The sequence below is a fragment of the Euprymna scolopes genome, chromosome 19 (assembly GCF_053919585.1).
Source record: "Euprymna scolopes isolate OS-2025 chromosome 19, ASM5391958v1, whole genome shotgun sequence".
NCBI lineage: Eukaryota > Metazoa > Mollusca > Cephalopoda > Sepiida > Sepiolidae > Euprymna > Euprymna scolopes.
Window position 1 is genome coordinate 110,902,181 of NC_136500.1, and position 20,212 is coordinate 110,922,392.

The 20,212-nt window shown below is 32.5% G+C and overlaps 1 protein-coding gene across 3 annotated transcripts in view; it reads right to left on the reverse strand.

The window, feature by feature from the left end:
- Nucleotides 1–20,212, reverse strand: part of LOC145239877 (uncharacterized) — a 236,404-nt gene that overhangs the window by 60,324 nt on the left and 155,868 nt on the right. For 2 of the 3 annotated variants that reach the window (XM_080103473.1, XM_080103472.1), the window contains exon 2: nucleotides 7,840–8,020. In XM_080103473.1, the coding sequence (XP_079959599.1) occupies nucleotides 7,840–8,020 (181 nt within the window). Of the gene's footprint in view, nucleotides 1–7,839; nucleotides 8,021–19,014; nucleotides 19,085–20,212 lie in introns of those variants that run through there. The other variant, XM_080103471.1, reaches the window with a different exon arrangement.

Consider the following 20,212-nt stretch of genomic DNA (forward strand, 5'->3'; position numbering starts at 1 on the left):
AAATTTTGTGAAAATAGCAATTTTGTGAAAATAGCAATCAAGGTAAGAACGGTAGTCCAAAGAATCCAAATAAGAATAATCAATCCTCATGTAAAAAATTCAGAAAGGTAAAACCAAAGTAATCATAGACTTTAAATAAAGATGTGTGACAATCCTCATAGATTTGCTATCAAAGTGTTATTTAACTGTTACACTAGCAAAAATACCTGCATTTTGCGCTGGACTTTGCTGTATGCTCGGGTACCCAAAGCATAAGTTCCGACATTAACTTTTGACTTTGAACTTGAAAAATAGTGTGCACAATCCTTAGGTGGGGGATGATCGATCCACTGGTGTGGGTTGTAGGAGGCTATAACTTTGACCGTAACCTTAAAAAAATGATGTGCACCATCCCTAGGTCGGGGACTATAATCATGCCAGGTTTGATCATGACTGGTCCACTAGTGTGGACTATAGGAGTGTGTGTGTGTGTGTGTATATATATATATATATATATATATATATATATAGGCTATGATCTTTACTTTAATCTTGAAAAAAAGCATACACTTTTCTTAGGTGGGGGACCATCATCATGCCAGGTTTGGTCATGATCGGTCCACTGGTGTGGGCAGTAGGAGAGTTGTACATACAGACACATACACAAATGCTACTACTTCATATATATATATATATATATATATATATATATATATATATATATATATATAGAGAGAGAGAGAGAGAGAGAGAGAGAGAGAGAGAGAGAGAGAGATATGGTTATAGGTTTCATTCATTCTAATCCAGTGACGATCTTTGTCTAAATCTTATTTACACACAACTGCAAAAACACATCGATCAACAAGTCCAAGGTATAACTATGAAATATTTACCTTTATCAACAGTGTATTACCCTAGGAAGAGATTGATTCTAAATCAATTCAATGTCTTTTTTTTTTTATAGAATTTATCTTTGGCCTAAAAATATGCCTCAATTTCTGTTATTACTTCTTAAGATATTACTAACCATGTTCTAATATAATCATCTTATTTCTAATAAGACTTTTTCCCATAATATCAAATATATATATATATTTTTATAGTATCAAAGCTATAGTCCTGATTTTGTATAAAACTACTGACCCCAACATTATCAAAACGTTAGAATTCCGATACTGCATAAAATTTACAATAGCATCAGGAATTTATCTATTGAGCACAGAAAGAAAATCTCTGAAAATACAAATGAAAGCTTTAATATTAAATGAGCCTCCAATATGTTGATCTGCTGTGAATCAAAAAACAAACTACACCAAATCAATCAAAGACGACTCAACTCTAAATAAGGTGGCATTAACTGCGTCTTTAAACGTAATTTGATTGGCAAATGAGCAGTTTCTTGTTTTTGTTTACCTGTGTTTATTAGTGCCTCTTTGAATTTACCACATTTCAAGTTCATAGATGTAATGATCTAAAAGTAGCAAGCTGGACACACAAAAAGCTATCTCATGTTAGTATAGATAGTAGACTAAACCTTTGTCATTCAAAAAGTTTTAGAGTTGATATGTCATGAAGTAAATAAAACACGTAGAATTTTATTTCAATGTGTATCAGCACAAGGAAATAGGATTTAAAAACAAGTCCCTTTGTAATCACTACTACTTGAATAAGTAAAGCCTAAGTTATTTCCCTGTGATAATTACTACTTGAATAATGCAAACAACCATAAAGCACAACTTTTGTTGAATTTTGAAGAAAACCTAATGAGTTTTTTTTTATTTATTTATGAAAAAAAAGTACAATTTTTGGACTGTATTTTTCAGTCATTCTTAGGAACAAACAATTTTCCTAGAGGCCACTAATGTTTACTGCATGTAAATAACTATTAATTATAACTTTTTGTGGATTTTGAGCAAAAACTAATAAAGGATTTTTTTTTTTAATTAAATTATTTTGTTTATAAATTTGAAGAAAAGAAAAGAAAGAAGTTACCATTTATGTTTCATACACTAAAATCTCTTCTGAAAGACAAACCAGTTTTCCATGGAAAATTTTATGAAAAATTAATTTTGAAAAAACCCAGAAGACTGACAGAATAATGGAATAGAGCAATTTCTGATTAAGAACGAGGAGGAGAGACAACAAAACTGAAACATTAAACATGTTTCAGTTTTGTTCAGCGTGAAAGAATATTAAATTAAAAAGAAAAAAAAGAATTAAATTCAAATATACATGGCCCGTCAACTATAAAAGTTAACTGGATATATTTATTTATTTATTCAAGAACTGTTATCCTCATCTTCATAGTTGTTCTTTCACAACATTTTGGTTAACTATTCCTCTGGCTATCGTCAGGTGGTTAACCACAACAGAATAGGAATGCCAAGTCTCTTAACTGTATCTTTAGTAATTACTACCTCCCATAGTATTTGTTGCCATCTGACCACATTTTTGGCCAACTAATCCCCTGGTCGACTTTAGGTAGGATTCAAACGGCTATCTTCAGACAATGCTCCTCTAGAACCGTAGGGACTCAACACCTCTTTCCACTGTGCCATGAGCCCTTAAGGGTGATCAAGGTTGGATATTTTGTCCTAAAAATCAAAATTTTTCGTTCTCCCACCCTCGGATTTGTATCGAATGGTATATTATTTTATTATTGGAATCCTTTGAGAGGAGTAATTTGTATATTTATTTATTTATTTATTTGCAGACTTATCCTCATTTTCATAGTTCTTCCAGAGAAATAGTTGGCTGAAACATTGTGAAAGAACAACTATGAAAGTGAGGATAAGTCTGGGAATAAATAAATAAATAAATTACTCATCTTAAAGTATTCCAATAATAAAATAATTATCTGGATATGCTACAACAGCAGATTTTCTTATGATTGCAACAGTAGGATAGTGCTAAGGTTTGTACTTTCAACAGGACAGGGCACCAGTCCATTATGTTGCATAAGACTGAACGACAATCTACTCTGTTAATGAATCAGCAAGTGTGGACTGCTTGAGCGTCTGAGTAGTTTGTCCAATTTGACCCTTTCTAGGAAAACAAAATTATAACCATGTTAAAGTTGAAAAGAAAATTATTGAATTCAAGACTAATGCCCCAACATTGGTCATGATCGGTCCACTTGTGTGGGCGGTAGGAGAGTTGTACATACAGACACATACACAAATGCTACTACTTATATATATATATATTTGATATTATGGGGAAAAGTCTTATTAGAAACAGACTGCTTTGGCATAAATGTGACCCAAGGAATTATCTATATAGCATATGAAGTTGGAGATTAGTGTTTGTCAATCAGGACTATTGTATTCATTTTCACACTAGTGCTCTTAGAAAAAGGCATGAAGCTACACTTCCCTCCACCTACGGTAAAATAAAATGACAAAAAAAGAGTCAGAATATTTGTCTTTAGTAGAAGTCTTTAATGAGTAATCACTTATCAAAGCTAAAAATGATTCATGGAATTATGATTGAAAATGTAGATGGGCAAACAAAGAAAAGCAACAACAACCGTATCGATGCGAAAAAGTATAAATAAATAAAATCATGCATATAAATTACGCCATTTTACATAGACACAGTTTGAGGTTCTGTATTCAAAAGATTAAGTTTACGATGTTCAATAAATATGCCAACAAAGTGACATTTTTTGTATATTACAAATCGATGGACAATCTTTATAAAAATTAATCGACTTGTGTTATTCTTTCGACCAAATTTAATCAAAAGTTTGTTCTATCCGGTACAGTAAAATTTCTGCCACTTTGGATAGTATACATAATTTAGAAGTTGTCTCTCAGTAAATAAACCCAACATAAATCAGATTTTAATAGTTATAGATAGTCCAAATAATCTAGCACTTCCTCCATCTCTCCTGAACATTAACCCAATTAGACGCATGTTAAAAATGAATGTATTTTTGATTTTTATTTTGGAAGTCCATCTTTGACGATAGTTTGCTTAACACGAGGAGAGAAACATTTGCTTTCTAAAACTTCATGATTGTCATCTTAAAGTTTTGAATTTGAGAATAACTTCCAAAATTAAAAAAAAAAAAAAACTAAAACAAAAAAACTTGTGTAAACTGACAACTCAATGCCGGATATGTCAACTAGTTTCAAATAATTTTTATTTTCCCTTATGTGAAATATATACATAAGCCAAAAGAATATATGACCATGGGAGACTGGAGATCATGGAGGATCAATGCATAGGATCAGACGGAAGGCCAATAACAGAGGTATTCTACAGGTGTGAGAAAAAGAAGTCAGAGATTTGTAACAGTTGGATGCAAAGAGATCATGAGTATCGATAGAGACAGACACATAAAAGCTCTTGCCTGGATTTAATCAAACTGTCAGTCAGCCAACTATTACCAACTTGTTTGATATCATGCCGAAAGAATCTTTTTTTTTTTTTTAAATCTCACTACTCTGATAATGTGTCGATAGCATCTTTTCTAACTAAGATATAACTAAGATACTAGGAAGATCACAAACTAAGAAATAGCTTATTTTGATACCTGTTACACAACAAGTAAAGAAAGCGAATATCATAAATATATTTTAAATGTGCTCTTCCTTACCAGCAACCTGACTCTATAACATGAGCAGTATAAAAAAAATAAAAAAAAAAAAATGTTTGTTTCCTGTGGAAATGTTGAGAGTGTAAATGAGTCATCTCACTGTAAAACGCTCAAAATTTCATCCTCAATTTGCCGGGAAAAATATGCTGAAATTATAGCAATGCCACACCTTAATATTTGTTAGCACTACTGCCTTGGTTTGTAAACAACTAGATTAACAAGGTTAACTGGCACCATTTCGGTTTGAAAATAGAAACCATTTTCAAAAAGCAACAGCAACTATTTTCCTTGCTGCAAGCCTTCTTCCACACAAAATAGCATCTTCATATTGCAAACCAAAACGAAAGAATGACGAAGAGCCCCCCGAAGATTGATTTTTTTTTTTTTTATTAATTCTTTTCTACCCGTAGAAATTCACCCATGAACATAGGCTCCCACCCTCACTTTGACAAATTTTCTATCATGATGATGTAACATACCATTTTGTTTTTATTTCATTCAATATTTCATATATTTTTCAAGATTTAAAACTTCAAGCAAGGATGGAACATTAGTAGAATGGAATTGGCATACAGTTTGCAACCCAATGGGCCATAAAAAAACAGGGAGGAGTCATCAACTAGAGCACTCTGTAATATTTGATAATCAACATGCAGAAATTTAAATGTACATCTAGCCTTTTGAGATTATATAAGGTTTAGATTTTGGAGTCTTGGTCACATTTGAATTGAACCATAAAGATAAAATGAACTAATTATAAACTTTGCCCATTAAAATTTGAAGTCTTTTATAGTCATTAGACCAAATAGAAATGACTGCCTCTTACTTTCAAGTGAATTTCTCCATATCTGTCAATCCTGATAGACTCATAAAGCATACAAATTAATTACCAGTTTCATCTTCCTCAATCGTTTACTGAGGCCAAACATGCAAAAAGGTTGCATTCATGTTGTGGACAATAGAATTGATGATGCAAAATTTTAATTCTATTTAGTAACAAGATTAGAGACAATGGCCATGTAAAAATAATGTTTAGAAGTTCAGTAGTTTTCCACATGAGGCTTCAATAAGCATGAGGGTAGTAATATGAAATTTCATCAAAATGAACTATGTTGCAGGATATGACGTAATGGGAGGAAGTAGGTGGCAGAGAATCAAGAGCAATTTTGCTTTTATAGGGCTTTTATGATGTCAAAATGAACAGATGATAAAGTGGGAAATTACAGCCCATCTAGATGCATACTGATATAAATTGTTGGGAGAAAATAAATTAAGCCCCTTCAGAAGCAAATAATGGCTTATCTGTTATTTTTAAATCTTTTCCATTTTTACATCTAGCAAAAGGAAAGGAGAAAAGGAAGCAGAGTGATGACATAACACAATTTGCTATTGTGTCAACAAAACAGAGCTGAAGACAGATCAGATGTTTTGTGCATTTTGAGATTGAAGAATATCCCACTATGCTACACAGTGAGATCTATTGTTTAATCATGCACTAATAACATTGGGTATGAAAGGCATGAGCCACCCAATCCCTTAACTATGGGTAAAAAAAATCAATTTGAAAACAATGAATCATTACAAACAGATATTATATTCTGATATTAAACTATATATGAAAGGTGTACCAAAATTATGTACTCAGTCTTTGACAGATAATTATTTTCATTTTTGAATTTTAGATTTCACAGTGACAAGTGCAAAACTAATGTTTCAAAATAAATCAGTAAAATGCTACTGGAAGGAGAAAAAGTCATGAAAATTCAAAGACAATATCATGAATAGTTGAAACACAAATTGCATGAGTACTAGAAAGTCAAAGAGTGAATACATTGTTTTGGAATATCCTGTCTCTCTCATTATATATATATATATATATATATATATATAAAAATTCAACTAAATATGAAGTAAAAACCAATATCAAAAAAAAAATGCTCTATACATCTGTAGTGCTTATAAAATTACAGAGTGAAATGATAAAATTGTCGCCTTAGACGACATGATTCTATTTCTATTTGATGAAAAACGTTTTTCTTTTTTTTTGTTGCAGATCATCTACAAGTTGCCTAGTTGTGTATAAATCCCAAGAGCGATAGGAGCCTTCTATCATGTCGGAAAGTGACACAATGTTCAACAAGCAAGATCAGAGATGCGTCACTATATAACTCATACTCTCTCTGGATCCAAGTTATGACAACAGGATCATTGCCAGCACCCTCAAAATGCAAATCTAGATGGTTCAACGCTTGAGGGCACAGCTCAACAAAGTTTCCAGCCACAGAGATGGTCTTTGGCGTGGTTTAAAGTGAGGGTCACATCATCTCACATCACATCTTTGAGGTCGGCTTGAAAGTCGACACTAAAGTTTACCTGGATGTGCTGGTGATCCCCTGGTGCAATCAGGTGGCCGCTGACAGACTGAGTGTGGCAGCAGGACTCGGCGCTAGCCCACACGTATAAAGACACCCAGCCTTGTCTTCAGAAGAAATCCTACGATTTTGTACCCTTCTCTCACTGCTCCCCCTCCTCTTCTGACCTGAACCTGCTGAACTACTTCATTTGGTCATACCTCGAAAACATCAATATGACCTCCCACAACATCAAAGCCAGCCGGATTATTGCCAGTCGCTGAGCTCCTGTCGGCACTTGTGGAAAAGGCATGCTCCCAGTTCCAAACGCGTGCAGAGATGCTCATTGAGGCTGGAGGCACCTGTATTGAATAGATATTAGCTTTACTACATAATCAAATTACCTGAATTGATTTTTCAATAAAAGTTTTAAAATAAAGCTGTAGTATCATTCCACCATTATATATATATATATATATATATATATATATATATATAGTAAGGAGTTTACGCAGATCCATCAATATTTCAAGATTTCCATGTGGAAATGTTTAAACATTGATAGATCTCCATAAACTTCTTACAATATTTACATTATTTTTTTTTTTATATGATATGCCATAAAAAAGAACAATGACAACAAACATCTAATCAACAGAAGAGGCTTAGAAAAGAGATTAGACACTGCATGTAGAGTAAATCATTTAGATCAGTGTTTTTCAACCTTATCCTATCGACAATCTGAAAACAACTAGGATGCTTATTACCTACGTAAACTATTCCTTCTGGTTTGCAAATAATGGAAAAATCTACATATTAATAGACCTAAGTGAAGACCAATTTTTTGCACATTTTAGAGCATCATTCAGAAAAAATTAAAAAAAAAAATGAAAAAATAATACTTACGTCTGTGTACCAGCACACCTTTTATTTGTCAGTAAAATAGTGTGACTGCGGTCAAAGTTCAATGTCTGTGCGATGTCTTGTCGGTCTTTCACTCGGTCATGCTTCAAAATTTTGGTAGGCAATTCCTTATTTGGTGACTGTCGAGAATCCAAACCTTGGTATTGTTGGTATAATGTTTCCCCTAATAATAAAAATCAAAGTTGATTTTAGGATTTTATAAGGAAATAATTTCATATGGAGAAAATAAAAAAAATCTAATGTGTTAGAGAGAAAAGTCATATTTAGAATTAAAAAAATAAAAATTTGACTCATGAGGTAAGAGAGAGGGGGGGGGGCTGTGGGAAAAGCAGAGAAGATTTACCGCGTAAGTGTCCCCACGTGTGTGTGTGTCGTCGGGCTGAGAAAGGAAAAAGAATCAAAGATGGCACTTGTAGTTTCTATATGTGGTCTTGCAAAGTCACACCGCATGCATGCAAATGAGGTGTACCTAGGCTGTATTAAAAGCAGCTCATGTTGAGAAGGCGGAGGAAAAAACGCACTACGAGAATCCGTAATGATTATCATTGCTCATCACCTTGTTGGTTTGTGTTGGATTTTGACACAAGTGCTTGTTGGACTGCAGCTACGATTTTTTTGTTGAACTTTTCTAATGGAAACACACTCCAATGGATTAAATAAAGAGTTCAGTTTGAAATTCCATGCAAGTTCCCAAGTTTGACGAGAAGGTTCAAAATGAAGAACCTGAGGAAAGTTGAGGTTATATCTACAGAATTATTGCAAAAAAAAAAAAAAAAAAAAAAAAAAAAAATAGTTAGTGCTTGTTTACATGTACAACTATAATATGACAAGTTCAAAATAAAACAAAAACAAACAAACCTATGAATATATCTATTAGTTGAGTATTAGTGTGCACAAAAAACTATCAAGTAGAATTTTAGCAATCAATAAAATTCATTTCTTACTCATATTTCCGAGTACACATTGAAGCGATGTCATTAGGTGTCTAAGTCAGTGCATCAAAAGATTATAGCCCTTTTAATATGAATACACCATGCATTTTATGGTCTGGAGTTTGTTGATTCAGAATAGTAAATTAATTTTATTTTTCATTATTAAACTACTTCAACCTATGAATGAATTTGCGTACGTGTAAAAGTAATAGAAATATGTCGGCAAGTTGAAATGAATATTGTACATGTCAACTTGCGGACATATTTTTGTACGCGTTATTCCTTCATCCAAACAAAGATTTTACTTGTTATAAATCATTCTTGGTGTATGATTGCTATTTTCTGTTAAATTCTGTATTATATGACCAGTAGATTAAGAGTTTATCAGTTAAATATTTTCAGACACACATACATTTATCTGTTTTATTTATATAGATTATAATTGTACCTAAAAAATTTTCTGTACACAAATACTTTCATAAGATAATTAAGTATATCCATAAGTTTTCCTATTATTTTATTTTGAACTCTCATATTTTTCTCAGTACATTAATCTAAATAAACACGAAATAGTTTGAAAAATCTCCCAAAATCCAAATTATTAAACAATCATTTAAATAATAAAAATATTTATTTAGTGAAGACTAATTTGTATTGGTATAGAAAGTTGAAGATAAGTTGTTAAAAATAGTGCTTCTTTAGAACTTCCTTTGCTGATACCTTCAAACTGCAGCACAACATTTACATTTCGATATACAGTTTATTCAATACAAAGTGTTTCCAATAATAATAAAAACTTTGTTTTAGTTAAGTACTAGCCTGAGTGCCTGGCGTTGCCCAGGTGTTTGGAGCTGTGTGTGTTGAGAAAAAAAAAAGTGGTAGTAGGCAGGCAGGCTTGAACCCTTGCCGCGAAGGAGGAAAAGAACATGAAAAAATAAAAAAATGTGACTTCTTTGCCATTGCGTTCATCGCAAAACTGGAAGTGGCGAAGGTTTAAATTAAGGCTAGTCAATTGAAAATAGGGAATGACTTTCGAAAATATTGGCAAAAAAGCGACCTCCTCCTTGAATAAAAGTGCCCAGTTAAGGGCGAAGGAATTAATATTTTTGGCCAATTTTTCGATATTTTTTGTCCGAAGGGTTCAGCTTCAAAACGCTACCAAATTTATTTTATAGATTACTGCTAGAAATTATTTTGAATATTTTTCACGCTTTCAAATAATTACCAATTCTGTTCTAAATTCTTGATTTCTATACAATTATCCATTCCAATTCTTTTTAAATCTGTAAACATTCAGCTATTTTTTTTTTTTTTTAACATAGGAGTAACCACTTATCAAGGCTCGGAGGCCACTCAAAGATAAGGGTTATAGAGTGTACAGTAGTCAATGGGACAATGTTGTAGTAATCGTTAGTAGTGGAAATTTCGTAAATTGGATTACGACGGTTCGTCAAGAATTTGTTTATGTTGGACTTGAAGACTACCAAATTGTAGTAAGCTGGAAAACAAACACACGTAAGAGTTCTACAGGCGTGCAATTCTAAGAAAGAAGCTTTATTCATGGAATCTACGTTTAGGTTTAGGCACAGATAAAGAGTGGGGGGAAATTATTGACAGTGGTTTCACCTAGATGAGTGATTTTTTTTGTGTGAAAGTTATTATCTATTTTTTTAATTTTAAGATTAACATAACCCATGTAACATGTGCAATTATTTTGGCAAACATAAAAATACACTTGGGATGGGGTTGATCCAGAGACTTTAGTTTTATTAATAGTTTAAAATCAATAAATATTTATCATTTTATCATCAGCAATAAGAAATTTTCTTTTCAAGTTAGATTTTTTAAATTCCCACTTCAAATTAATTGTCCCGATACTACTAGAAATGTTTCTTTACTGATGCAGTTAAAGAGTTATGTACAACATCAAACTACTTTTCTAGGGTGAAATTTTATGATGAAGCCATTGGTATTAGGTGGATATGAAAGGCCAAGGAACTACTACTGAACACACAGCACAATGGTGGTTTCAGAAATTTTGTGGTGGCAACGAGTCTTGAAGATGAGAGTTGTGGTTAGCCATCGGATATTGACAACAATCAATTAAGAGCCAATCCATGCATTACTGTTCAAGAACTTGCTTCTAAATTAGACATAATGTATATGACGATTTCCAACAACTAGAGAGATTGGAAAGATAAAAAACGATAAATGGGTGCCTCATGAATTGAATGACAACCAAAAGAAATCCTGTTAAGAAGTGTCATCTTCCCTTCTTTTATGCAACAAGAACGATCAGTTTCTTGACTGGGTTGTGACTTGTGATGAAAAGTGGGTTCTTTATGACAATTGGTGACGCTCAGCTCCGTGGTTAGATGAAGCCCCATAACACATCTCGAAGCCAGAGTTGCACCAAAAGAAGGTCATGCTGATTGTTTGGTGGTCTGCAACTGGTCTCATCCATTAGGTTTTTTAATGCAGGCGAAACCATAGTGGTGATAAAATACTGCCAACAAATGGGTGAAATACATCAGAAACTTCGACAACATCCAGCATTAGTGAACAGAAAAAGCCCAATTCTCCTCCATGACAATGTCCGACCTCACGTTGCTAATCCGATCCTGCAGAAGTTGAACAAATTGGGTTACAAAACTGCATCGTCCGCCATACTCTCCAGATCTATCACCTACAGACTACTACTTTTTCAAGCATCTCAACTTGTGAGATGCTTCAAAAACCTAAGTGATATAAAAAATGCTTTCAGCGACTTCATCGCCATCAGAACGCAAGATTTTTACATTACTAGCATAAAAACACTCGTTTTGCATTGGCAAAAGTGTGTTGATGCTGATGGTGCTAATTTGAACAATAAAGTTTTGTTTGAGCCACACATCAGCCAGTTTAGTGTCTGAAAAATATGTAAAAATAGTAAAATTTCTTCAATTTCAATTCTTATTTTTTTTTGTGAATTATTTTGATAAAATTCAGATGCAACAAAATTTAATCTCTATAAATGTACAACTTTTTCTCTCGTGTTATTAATAGTTTGTTTTTTCTAGTTTACTTTAAGTTAGGTTGTTATTAGTGACATGCGATTTATTTTAATGTTTTAAAGTTTCTATACATGCAAAACAGTCCCATCTTAAGGAAAAAAAGGCCACTCATCCAGATGGTGGGCTTTAGGTTTTAAATTGCTGTCCACAAGAAAAAAGAAAAATAAAATAAAGAAAATAAAATAGATAAAAAAGGAAAAGAGAAAATAAAAAATAAAGGGAAAATCTTTAGCAAATAAAATTTTGGCCCTATTATTAAATGTTTCTTCTTTTACATGGTCCACATCTATTTTTTTTTTTTTATTTACTTTTAAAAATAAGATCTGGCTTCTGGTTCAATAGCACAAAAGATGGCAAATTTTCAAATTCCAATAAACTTTTAACAGTCAATTTGGTGGCTAACTGAGCTACTAAAATAAATTTGATACCATTGTTAAAGTTCTGCAAAGATCTACGTACCCACATTAAAAGTTTTCAGATATAATGAAACTAAAATTTTGGCTTGGAATTCTTACTAGTACTTTTATGTCCGAATTATTTTGGTTCCCCAAAGACTAAATTAATGATGGAGGTGGGGGCTGAGGTTTAGAATCACTCAAAAATGATTGTCTTGAAAAAACCGCTATGATGCACTTATGACAAAAGTTAAAAATTTATTAATTTGAATGAATGTTTTTAGACATATTACACACAATGTTTCGTACATTAAGTAAAATAAAAAGATAAGTCAACCCTAACAAGAGGGCTCCTTTTTTTATTTTTATTCCACACTACATGTTAATATAGGGGAGGGTGCCACTTCTTTCACGTTATTACTTCACTTTCTCCTGATCTTCATTATATAATGCATTTACAACGAGTGTTTAGTAAGTAGGCGTCAAGCACAATTTTTGAGTCTTTGGTATGACCTTACCAAAGATTGAGCTCCAATCTCTTAATTTGTTAGGGAACACTTTTACCATTAAATGAGGTGGCAATAAAGTGCATCATTTGAAATTCCATGCAGAGTTTGACAGAAAGATTCCACCAGAGTTCAACAAGCTACACCGGAAGGTCAGAGGTTACATGAACTGAAACATTGCGCTTCCATTTCTCATTAAAAATAATTTCACACATGATTATAGAAGCAGGTCAGACACACATCCATTCAATTTTATTATATATAGATTTTGTTAAATCAATTAGGATGAAATAATAAAATCATTTACCACCACCACCACCAGCTACTATCAGCAAAGATGTTCTGGGTCAACAGATGCTTCCAAAATCTATTGTCAATACAAGGTTTTAAGCCCATCCGTTAGATAAACAAATGTAGACGATTTCTCTCACCGGAGCTTTTGAAATTCATCTGAGATCATTAATTAGAAAACAAAAGGTTGAAACTAAAAACAAAAAAAATGTGACATTTTTGTCACACAATTACATAAGCAAAATATAAGAGGAAAACTAAAACATTTTTTTATATATTGACAAAATCAATTAGAAAATAAGTCAATTTTTATAATAGACCAACTCTGACCCGTTGTGTCAGTATTTGTTATTCAAGTATCTGATATATGAAGGTAATGTTCCTAATGATGCTAGCTTAAACAGAGCTGAGAAGATAACTGAATACAAGGTATTATGTACAAGATTAAAAGAAATTGGAATCTTAGGAAAATCTTTGTTATTCCAGTAATTATGATAGCAAATGAGTTCACGAAAAAAAAATTTAAAAACCTACCTGACTAATATACCAAGTGAACGAAATGCAAGAGAAATAAAAACAATTACATTTAAAGAGACGGTTGGAATCAAAGGAAAAATAAATTTTTCAGTAGAAGTCTCTGAAATAGTGGGTGAATGCCTAGTATGCAATAGAATGCTCCATCCCCAACAAAGCAAAAAACTTTAAGCAAATTTAAAATGACAACATTCTCAGAGTTTTAGCAGTGTAGATGTGTGTGTATACCTCCAATGGATCACAACCACTAACTTTCTTCCTACAAAATTCATCCACCTTGGAAGATTTTTAAAATAGATGCACTTTTTCTTCAACAATGACCTAAATAGCAGCAGCTTGAAAAAGATATCCTTTTAGTTTTCTTTACTTTATTTGAGAGAGAGAGAGAGAGAGAGAGAGAGAGAGAGAGAGAGAGAGAGAGAGAGAGAGAGAGAATAGTTTTCACTATTTTGTACTTCCCCATGGGTCAAACACTAAGCATGCCATTCAGAGACAGGATTTATGAGTTCAAACCTCAACTAGGGCTGTGGAGTCAGAATATAATTTTTTTTTTTTTTTCTTTTAATGGTGGAGTAAGTTATTTTTTGTCCCTTGGTTACATATGATTTCAAATGTCGTGTATTTTTTGAACATGGCAAGTTTTATTCACCAGTTCAAACTAATTTGATTATATTTTTTTCTGTAAAAAATCTGTGTGTATACCTCCAATGGATCAGTGACTAACTTCTCTATTTTTGTCACTTGAACATTTTTTTATTACAATTAAATGGTTATGTCCTACAAATCTCAAAGTCTATATATGCACACATAACTTGAGCAGACCTGCAGAATTATAAGTCGTTTTATAATAAATAAACTAAACCTATATAAAGTATAAACCCAACTGGTGTCCAAGTCAGTACAGTTTTATCTATCGACGATACTAAACTGACAACACTGGTTCTAAAGGAGCCTTACCACTAATAAAATAAGTTTTCTAAACTCATAACTTTGAAAAATGTTACATTCATTGAAACAAATTAGGTACAAAGCCATTTAAAAGTGTTTGAAGGGGGATCTATCGTCATCCTTGTCACTGTACTTAATATTTGTCTAACATTTTTCTAGCTAGAATCCTCAATCACCATAATACCCACATTCACTCCGGGGAGGGAGGTCATCTTAAGATTCCAAAATCTTTTTTTTTTTTAACTCCTCTTTGAGAATACAAAAATAAAGAAAAATCTGTATGATGTACATATCCATGATGGAAAAAAAAAGATCATACATCAAAAATCATGTAAATTGATGTGCCTAGAAACCCACCCGAAGACGCGAGGACACAAGACAAATTTTTAATACAAAATATTTAGTGAGTAAATGGTGCATAGCAAGTTTTAAACAAAGTGCTCCACTTGTTTATGAACCTGCGATAAGAATCCACATTTTGTCACAAAAAACTCAACATGTTTTTACTTTGCTTGATGCCGGGGTGGAGTGGTAGAGTAGGAGGGAGAATTTGTAAAGTTTAACATTTTGACAACAGGTGGCGTATTTATTTGCACAGTGAGACAGTTCTGTAAGCGATCACAGATATCAAAAGTGGTTTGCAATATTTAAACAAAAAAACAAAACAAAAAAAAACAAAACAAAAAAGAAAAAAACCCAACTTGAACACAGATCAAACTATGCACAAGGTCAACTTGTACATTAAGTCTATGCAATGTTTTTAAAAGTCCTTCCAGAATTTTTACCAGGCTTTATGTAAAAGGGCGTTAAAATGATGATAATTTTCCAATAATGAGAAGTTGATGTTAAAGTTAAAAAAAAAAAAAAAAAAAAAAAAAATTGGATGGTGAAACATCGTTGAAAATTTAAACTCCAGGGAGAATTATTTTACACATTAAGCTTATATAATATTATTATTATATCTTTTTTGCATTTTCACCCCAAATAAGGCACAGTACCACTTTGATGTAGGGGCTACTATCTGGGACATAATTTGTAGGGGTATTATGTAAGGAGTTGAGCAGCAATATGTCTGTTTACATTATATTTAAACTTCTGCATGTCAGTACAATCAGGGAAGCAGGAACCCGGAAGGAAATTCCAGTCTAGCAATTCTAGGGAAGGAACTATCAAAGTAAAAGGCTTTCTTACATCTAGGAATTTCTACTGTGTAGGGGTGGAATTTTACTGCTTGTCATGTTTGTCAGGTATTTACGTTGAGAGGGTGGACAAGGGCTTGTAGTTCGTCGGAACACCTATCATTAAAATACTTGTAAAACAGGAAGAGGAATGCAACATTTTATCGGTGGGACAGCAGTTGAAGCCTACCTGATTGTGAGGGATCTATTAAGTTGACGACTCCCTTTAGAATCCTGTCTAAGAGGGAAAGACTAGTAGCAGATGCTCCATCCCAAGTGTGGCAACAATACCCAATACCCCATAGATGGGCGAATGGTGGCCTTGTAGAGATACAGGATACTCTCAGGCATAAGTAACTTTCTGGCATGGTAGAGAAAGCCCACCTTCTTTGCAACAGCCATGCCCTAAATGTTCCAACTCCTGTTCCCTGTGAACGTTAAGCCGAGGAGTTTGAATGAAGTACTTTCAAGTAATGTATCATTAGCCATGGCTATTAGTTGAGCAGGTTTCTTGTAGTTATTAAAGGAAACAAGCTTAGTCTTGACAGCATTGAATGTGACCATAAATTCAACTCACATAACAATTGAAGGTGCTTGTTCAGAATTGCTCCCCCCCCTCGCGATATTAAAAATAAAGAAAAATCTGACATGTAACTATGAAAGAAAGAAAATATTGTATTCTAAAAATAATGTAAATTAATCAAGTTTTATTTTTAAATAAGAAAATCAAATTTTGTGGCTAAACGAACAGCGATAATATCATGACACCATTTTGTAAACAGGCTGAAGGAACAGAGGAGATAACTCCAGATAGTTCAAACTTGCAAGATTTTAGAATGGAGACATTGGACAAATTCAACAGGAGTCATTTACTGTGCCTTAATTTGTCATAAGTAAATAGTGAAACCGATAAGGTAGTCATATTTACAAGTTTTTAAAAATAAAGAATTTGTCTCATAATTTAATTAATATAGAGATTATTGCATATATCCTTTAGTTTTGAGGCGAGTTGTGGGCAATAGTTATCTAGATCCAGTGGGTTATATAATATGAGTAATGCAAAAAAAATCTTAAGGTCAGCTATTAATAATAACAATTGATATGACCAACTGATCAATATTTTCATCAAATTAACATTGTAAGAAGTTTACTCTGACAGAATTTAGTTGGTTGGTTTGTTTTGCAGCAATTAAAACCGTTTTGTGGCTTATTTAATTTCAGAACACAATAGTGTAACTGATTAATAAATCGTTTACCTGTTTTTAAGTATCTGTTTAGTTACAGGGGTAGAAATGGAATTGTACAAAACTTTTAAAAAAGTATTAGTGTTAATAAAAAGAGAATCTGAATCAGATTCATCAATCACAATCATGCACCCTACAAGAGTTAAAGTATAACCAATAGATTGTAACAGGTTAGGGGAACCATCGTGTCAGGTGGTGAGAAAAAAAAAAAAATAAAAAATTGACATCACCAAATATGGCAAAATGAGACATTTAAAAATTAGGTAGATCAAAAACTCTTGCTTTTAAATTTTTGAAAATAACACGAGAATAATCAAATTAAACTTTTTGAAAAAAAAAAAAAAAATAAAATAAAAAAATAAATAAAATAATAATTATGATCTTTTGAACTTGATTACTTGAGAAAAAAAAAAAATAAAAACATGGCCCCTATAATAAAAACTTAAACTGAATGAAATAACAAGCATATAGATAAATAATGCAGAAGGTATCAATAAAACAGTGTTATAAAGCAATTTTTGTGGTTAAAATTCTTGAATTTCATAAAAAAGGTATTTAAAATTGTTAAATTATTAATTGCTAACTATTCTGCACTTTCAAATGAATCTGACACATTGCTCTCAAAGTTCACTACTTCAAAATTCGAATGGCTCAGTCTCTGAAAAACAGGCTTTTTATTCAAAATGCCAGCTTTCATATGATTGGAAAGAATTTGCATTAGTTTGCGCAAAGATAGAATTAACTGGGCATCGCCATTTTTATTATTATTTTTTCTATTATTCAGCAGCTTGATAAGACCATTACATTCTGCTTCCAAGGAGCTCAACCACTAACAGGCGATAATTTTTGGCAGAGATAGGACTTTTTGGTTATAGTCAGCTAACATACTGCCTAACTTCCAGTGTGGCTACTACTGGAAGTGGTGATAAGATAAATCAATTCCTTCGCTTTTTTCTCTCACACCTATATTTCCCATGTGCATGTACTTTTTTTTTATCACGTTTTTTGATCATTCAGTTTTTTGGGTCTTCTTTTAATTAAGAATTATTGAAATGAATTTATTAAAACACTTTTTGCACTCTTTTTCAAAAGAATTTTCGAAAACATTTCTAAAATGTTTGAGAATATTATGTAATTCAATACGTTTTTTAATAATGTTTGAAATTTTGTTCTTTCGATTTCAATAATTTCATTTGTTATTTAAATTTTATTTTTATACTTTCATAAACATGCTAAAGGAATTCAAATAAAAAAGCTTGTTTTTTAAATTGAAAAAAAAAACAAACAAACATTATTTTATGATTTCATAAATATATTTCTTATAAAATTTCACATTTTGTTATTAAAAATGGCAATAAAGACTAATTGTGTTATTTTTATTTGTATAATTTTGTTAATTTTTATTGTGTATTTTTCAATAATGTCCTTTTCTTATATTTTATTTCAATAAATCGCTTAACAATAGAAATACTGAAGAACAATAAAGGTGAAGGAACTGATTTGCCTCGTCACCGCTCCCGGTAGCAACCATGTCGGACGTTAGGAAGCACATTAGATGACTATAACTAATTTTTTCCATTATCAGCAAAAATAGGCACACTATGTAAAGGTTGCTACTTCTAGGTAGCATCTCTGTATTTTTACACATAGCTGAGGAGGCAGTGTGGGTTCATACCTTTTCCAACAGTACCTATGTGTCATTGTTATTGGAAACAATATATCAGATAGGATTTGAACTGCATAGTCGATTCCATAGGGCACAGTAGTATTCATGAAGCCAATTACACAGTCTCTTGGTGTAACATCCAGTGCTTACCAAGGTTGCCTGGCAAATAAAGTAGCGAGTTCAATTCTTACTGAATGCTTGTTTATCAGGTATGTGTATGCAATATAATGTATTGGAAGAGAAGTAAAAATTGAAAATTCAAAGATGGCGTAACTAACAATTGCAACTTCTCTTCCGATTTTCGAATTTTGTAATTATGCCCATATGCCTTTATTTTCTTTTAAAGTTGAGGAGTTCCTATTCTTCTGATGAGTAAGGGCAGAATAAATTAAAAAAATTGACATAATTACATGAATGATTCTGCGCTAGGAAACAGGTTCTGTCAAGAATTGAACATTTTAACATGCTGAAAAAAATAAACGGTAAGATGGAAAACATATTGATATTTGGAATATAGACTTTTTGTCATTTATTTGTATATGTTCTGTAGTTACAGCGAGCTTCATAAAAAGATTGATACAAATAAAAGGTGAAATATAATTGAACAAGCCGCACATGCATAGTCTCCATCTGGTGCTGCATGCAAGATGACGCCACAAAAAAAAAAAAAGTGAAGAAATGATGAATGTGAAAAGTGTGAAGAGCCAACATTGCCTTCACATTTTCGCCAAGTTCCAGAAAAATCTAATGGATGGGGCAAAAGTTATGGGGTAAAAAGTGTAATTTTTGCAATTTGGGGGCATTTGTGACCCCTTTTGAGCTCCTAGGAATGCCGAATCCCAGTGAAAATGGACAAACGGTACAGTTTCATGCCTTAAGACATGTATATTTGAATTCAGCACCATGGAAAACCACTATATAGACATACATATCAAGTTTTTGAATAATATGAAAAAAGAGCTCCAAAAAGGCATGTTTTTTAGCTCTAAAAATCCCAGGGGAATGCGAACCAGAATTTTGTCAGGGCCATCCATACTGAATTTATATTAAGAACAATGGCCTCCACATTTTGGCATTGATCACCATGAAAAACCATTATAGTCAGACATATCAAGTTTTTGTTGAGAAATATGAAAAAAGAGCCACAAAAAGGGGCATTTTTAGCACTGAAAGTTCCCGGGGATGCGAACCAGAATTTTGCCAGGGTCATCCATACTGGATTTATATTAAGAACAATGGCCAAGTTTCAGAAAAATCTAATGGATGGATCAAAAGTTATGGAGCAAAATGTGTCATTTTGGGGGCATTTTTGACCTTTTGAGCCACTGGGGATGCAACCGAAATTTTTGCAAAAAATGTTTTTTTACTGTGCTCATCTATTTAATGAAATACAATTTGTGGCAATTTCAGGAAAAACTAATGGACGGTTAGCTGACAATCGTCCAGAATAATAGACGCATGCACGGACGCCAGTGAAAACATAGTTCCCTCTCCGATAAGTCGAGGGACTAATAAGCATATTTTTCCCACGTATATATATACATTATATATATATATATATATAAAGGCAATATGATTTATGGAAAAAAATCATTTAGATTTAAAAAG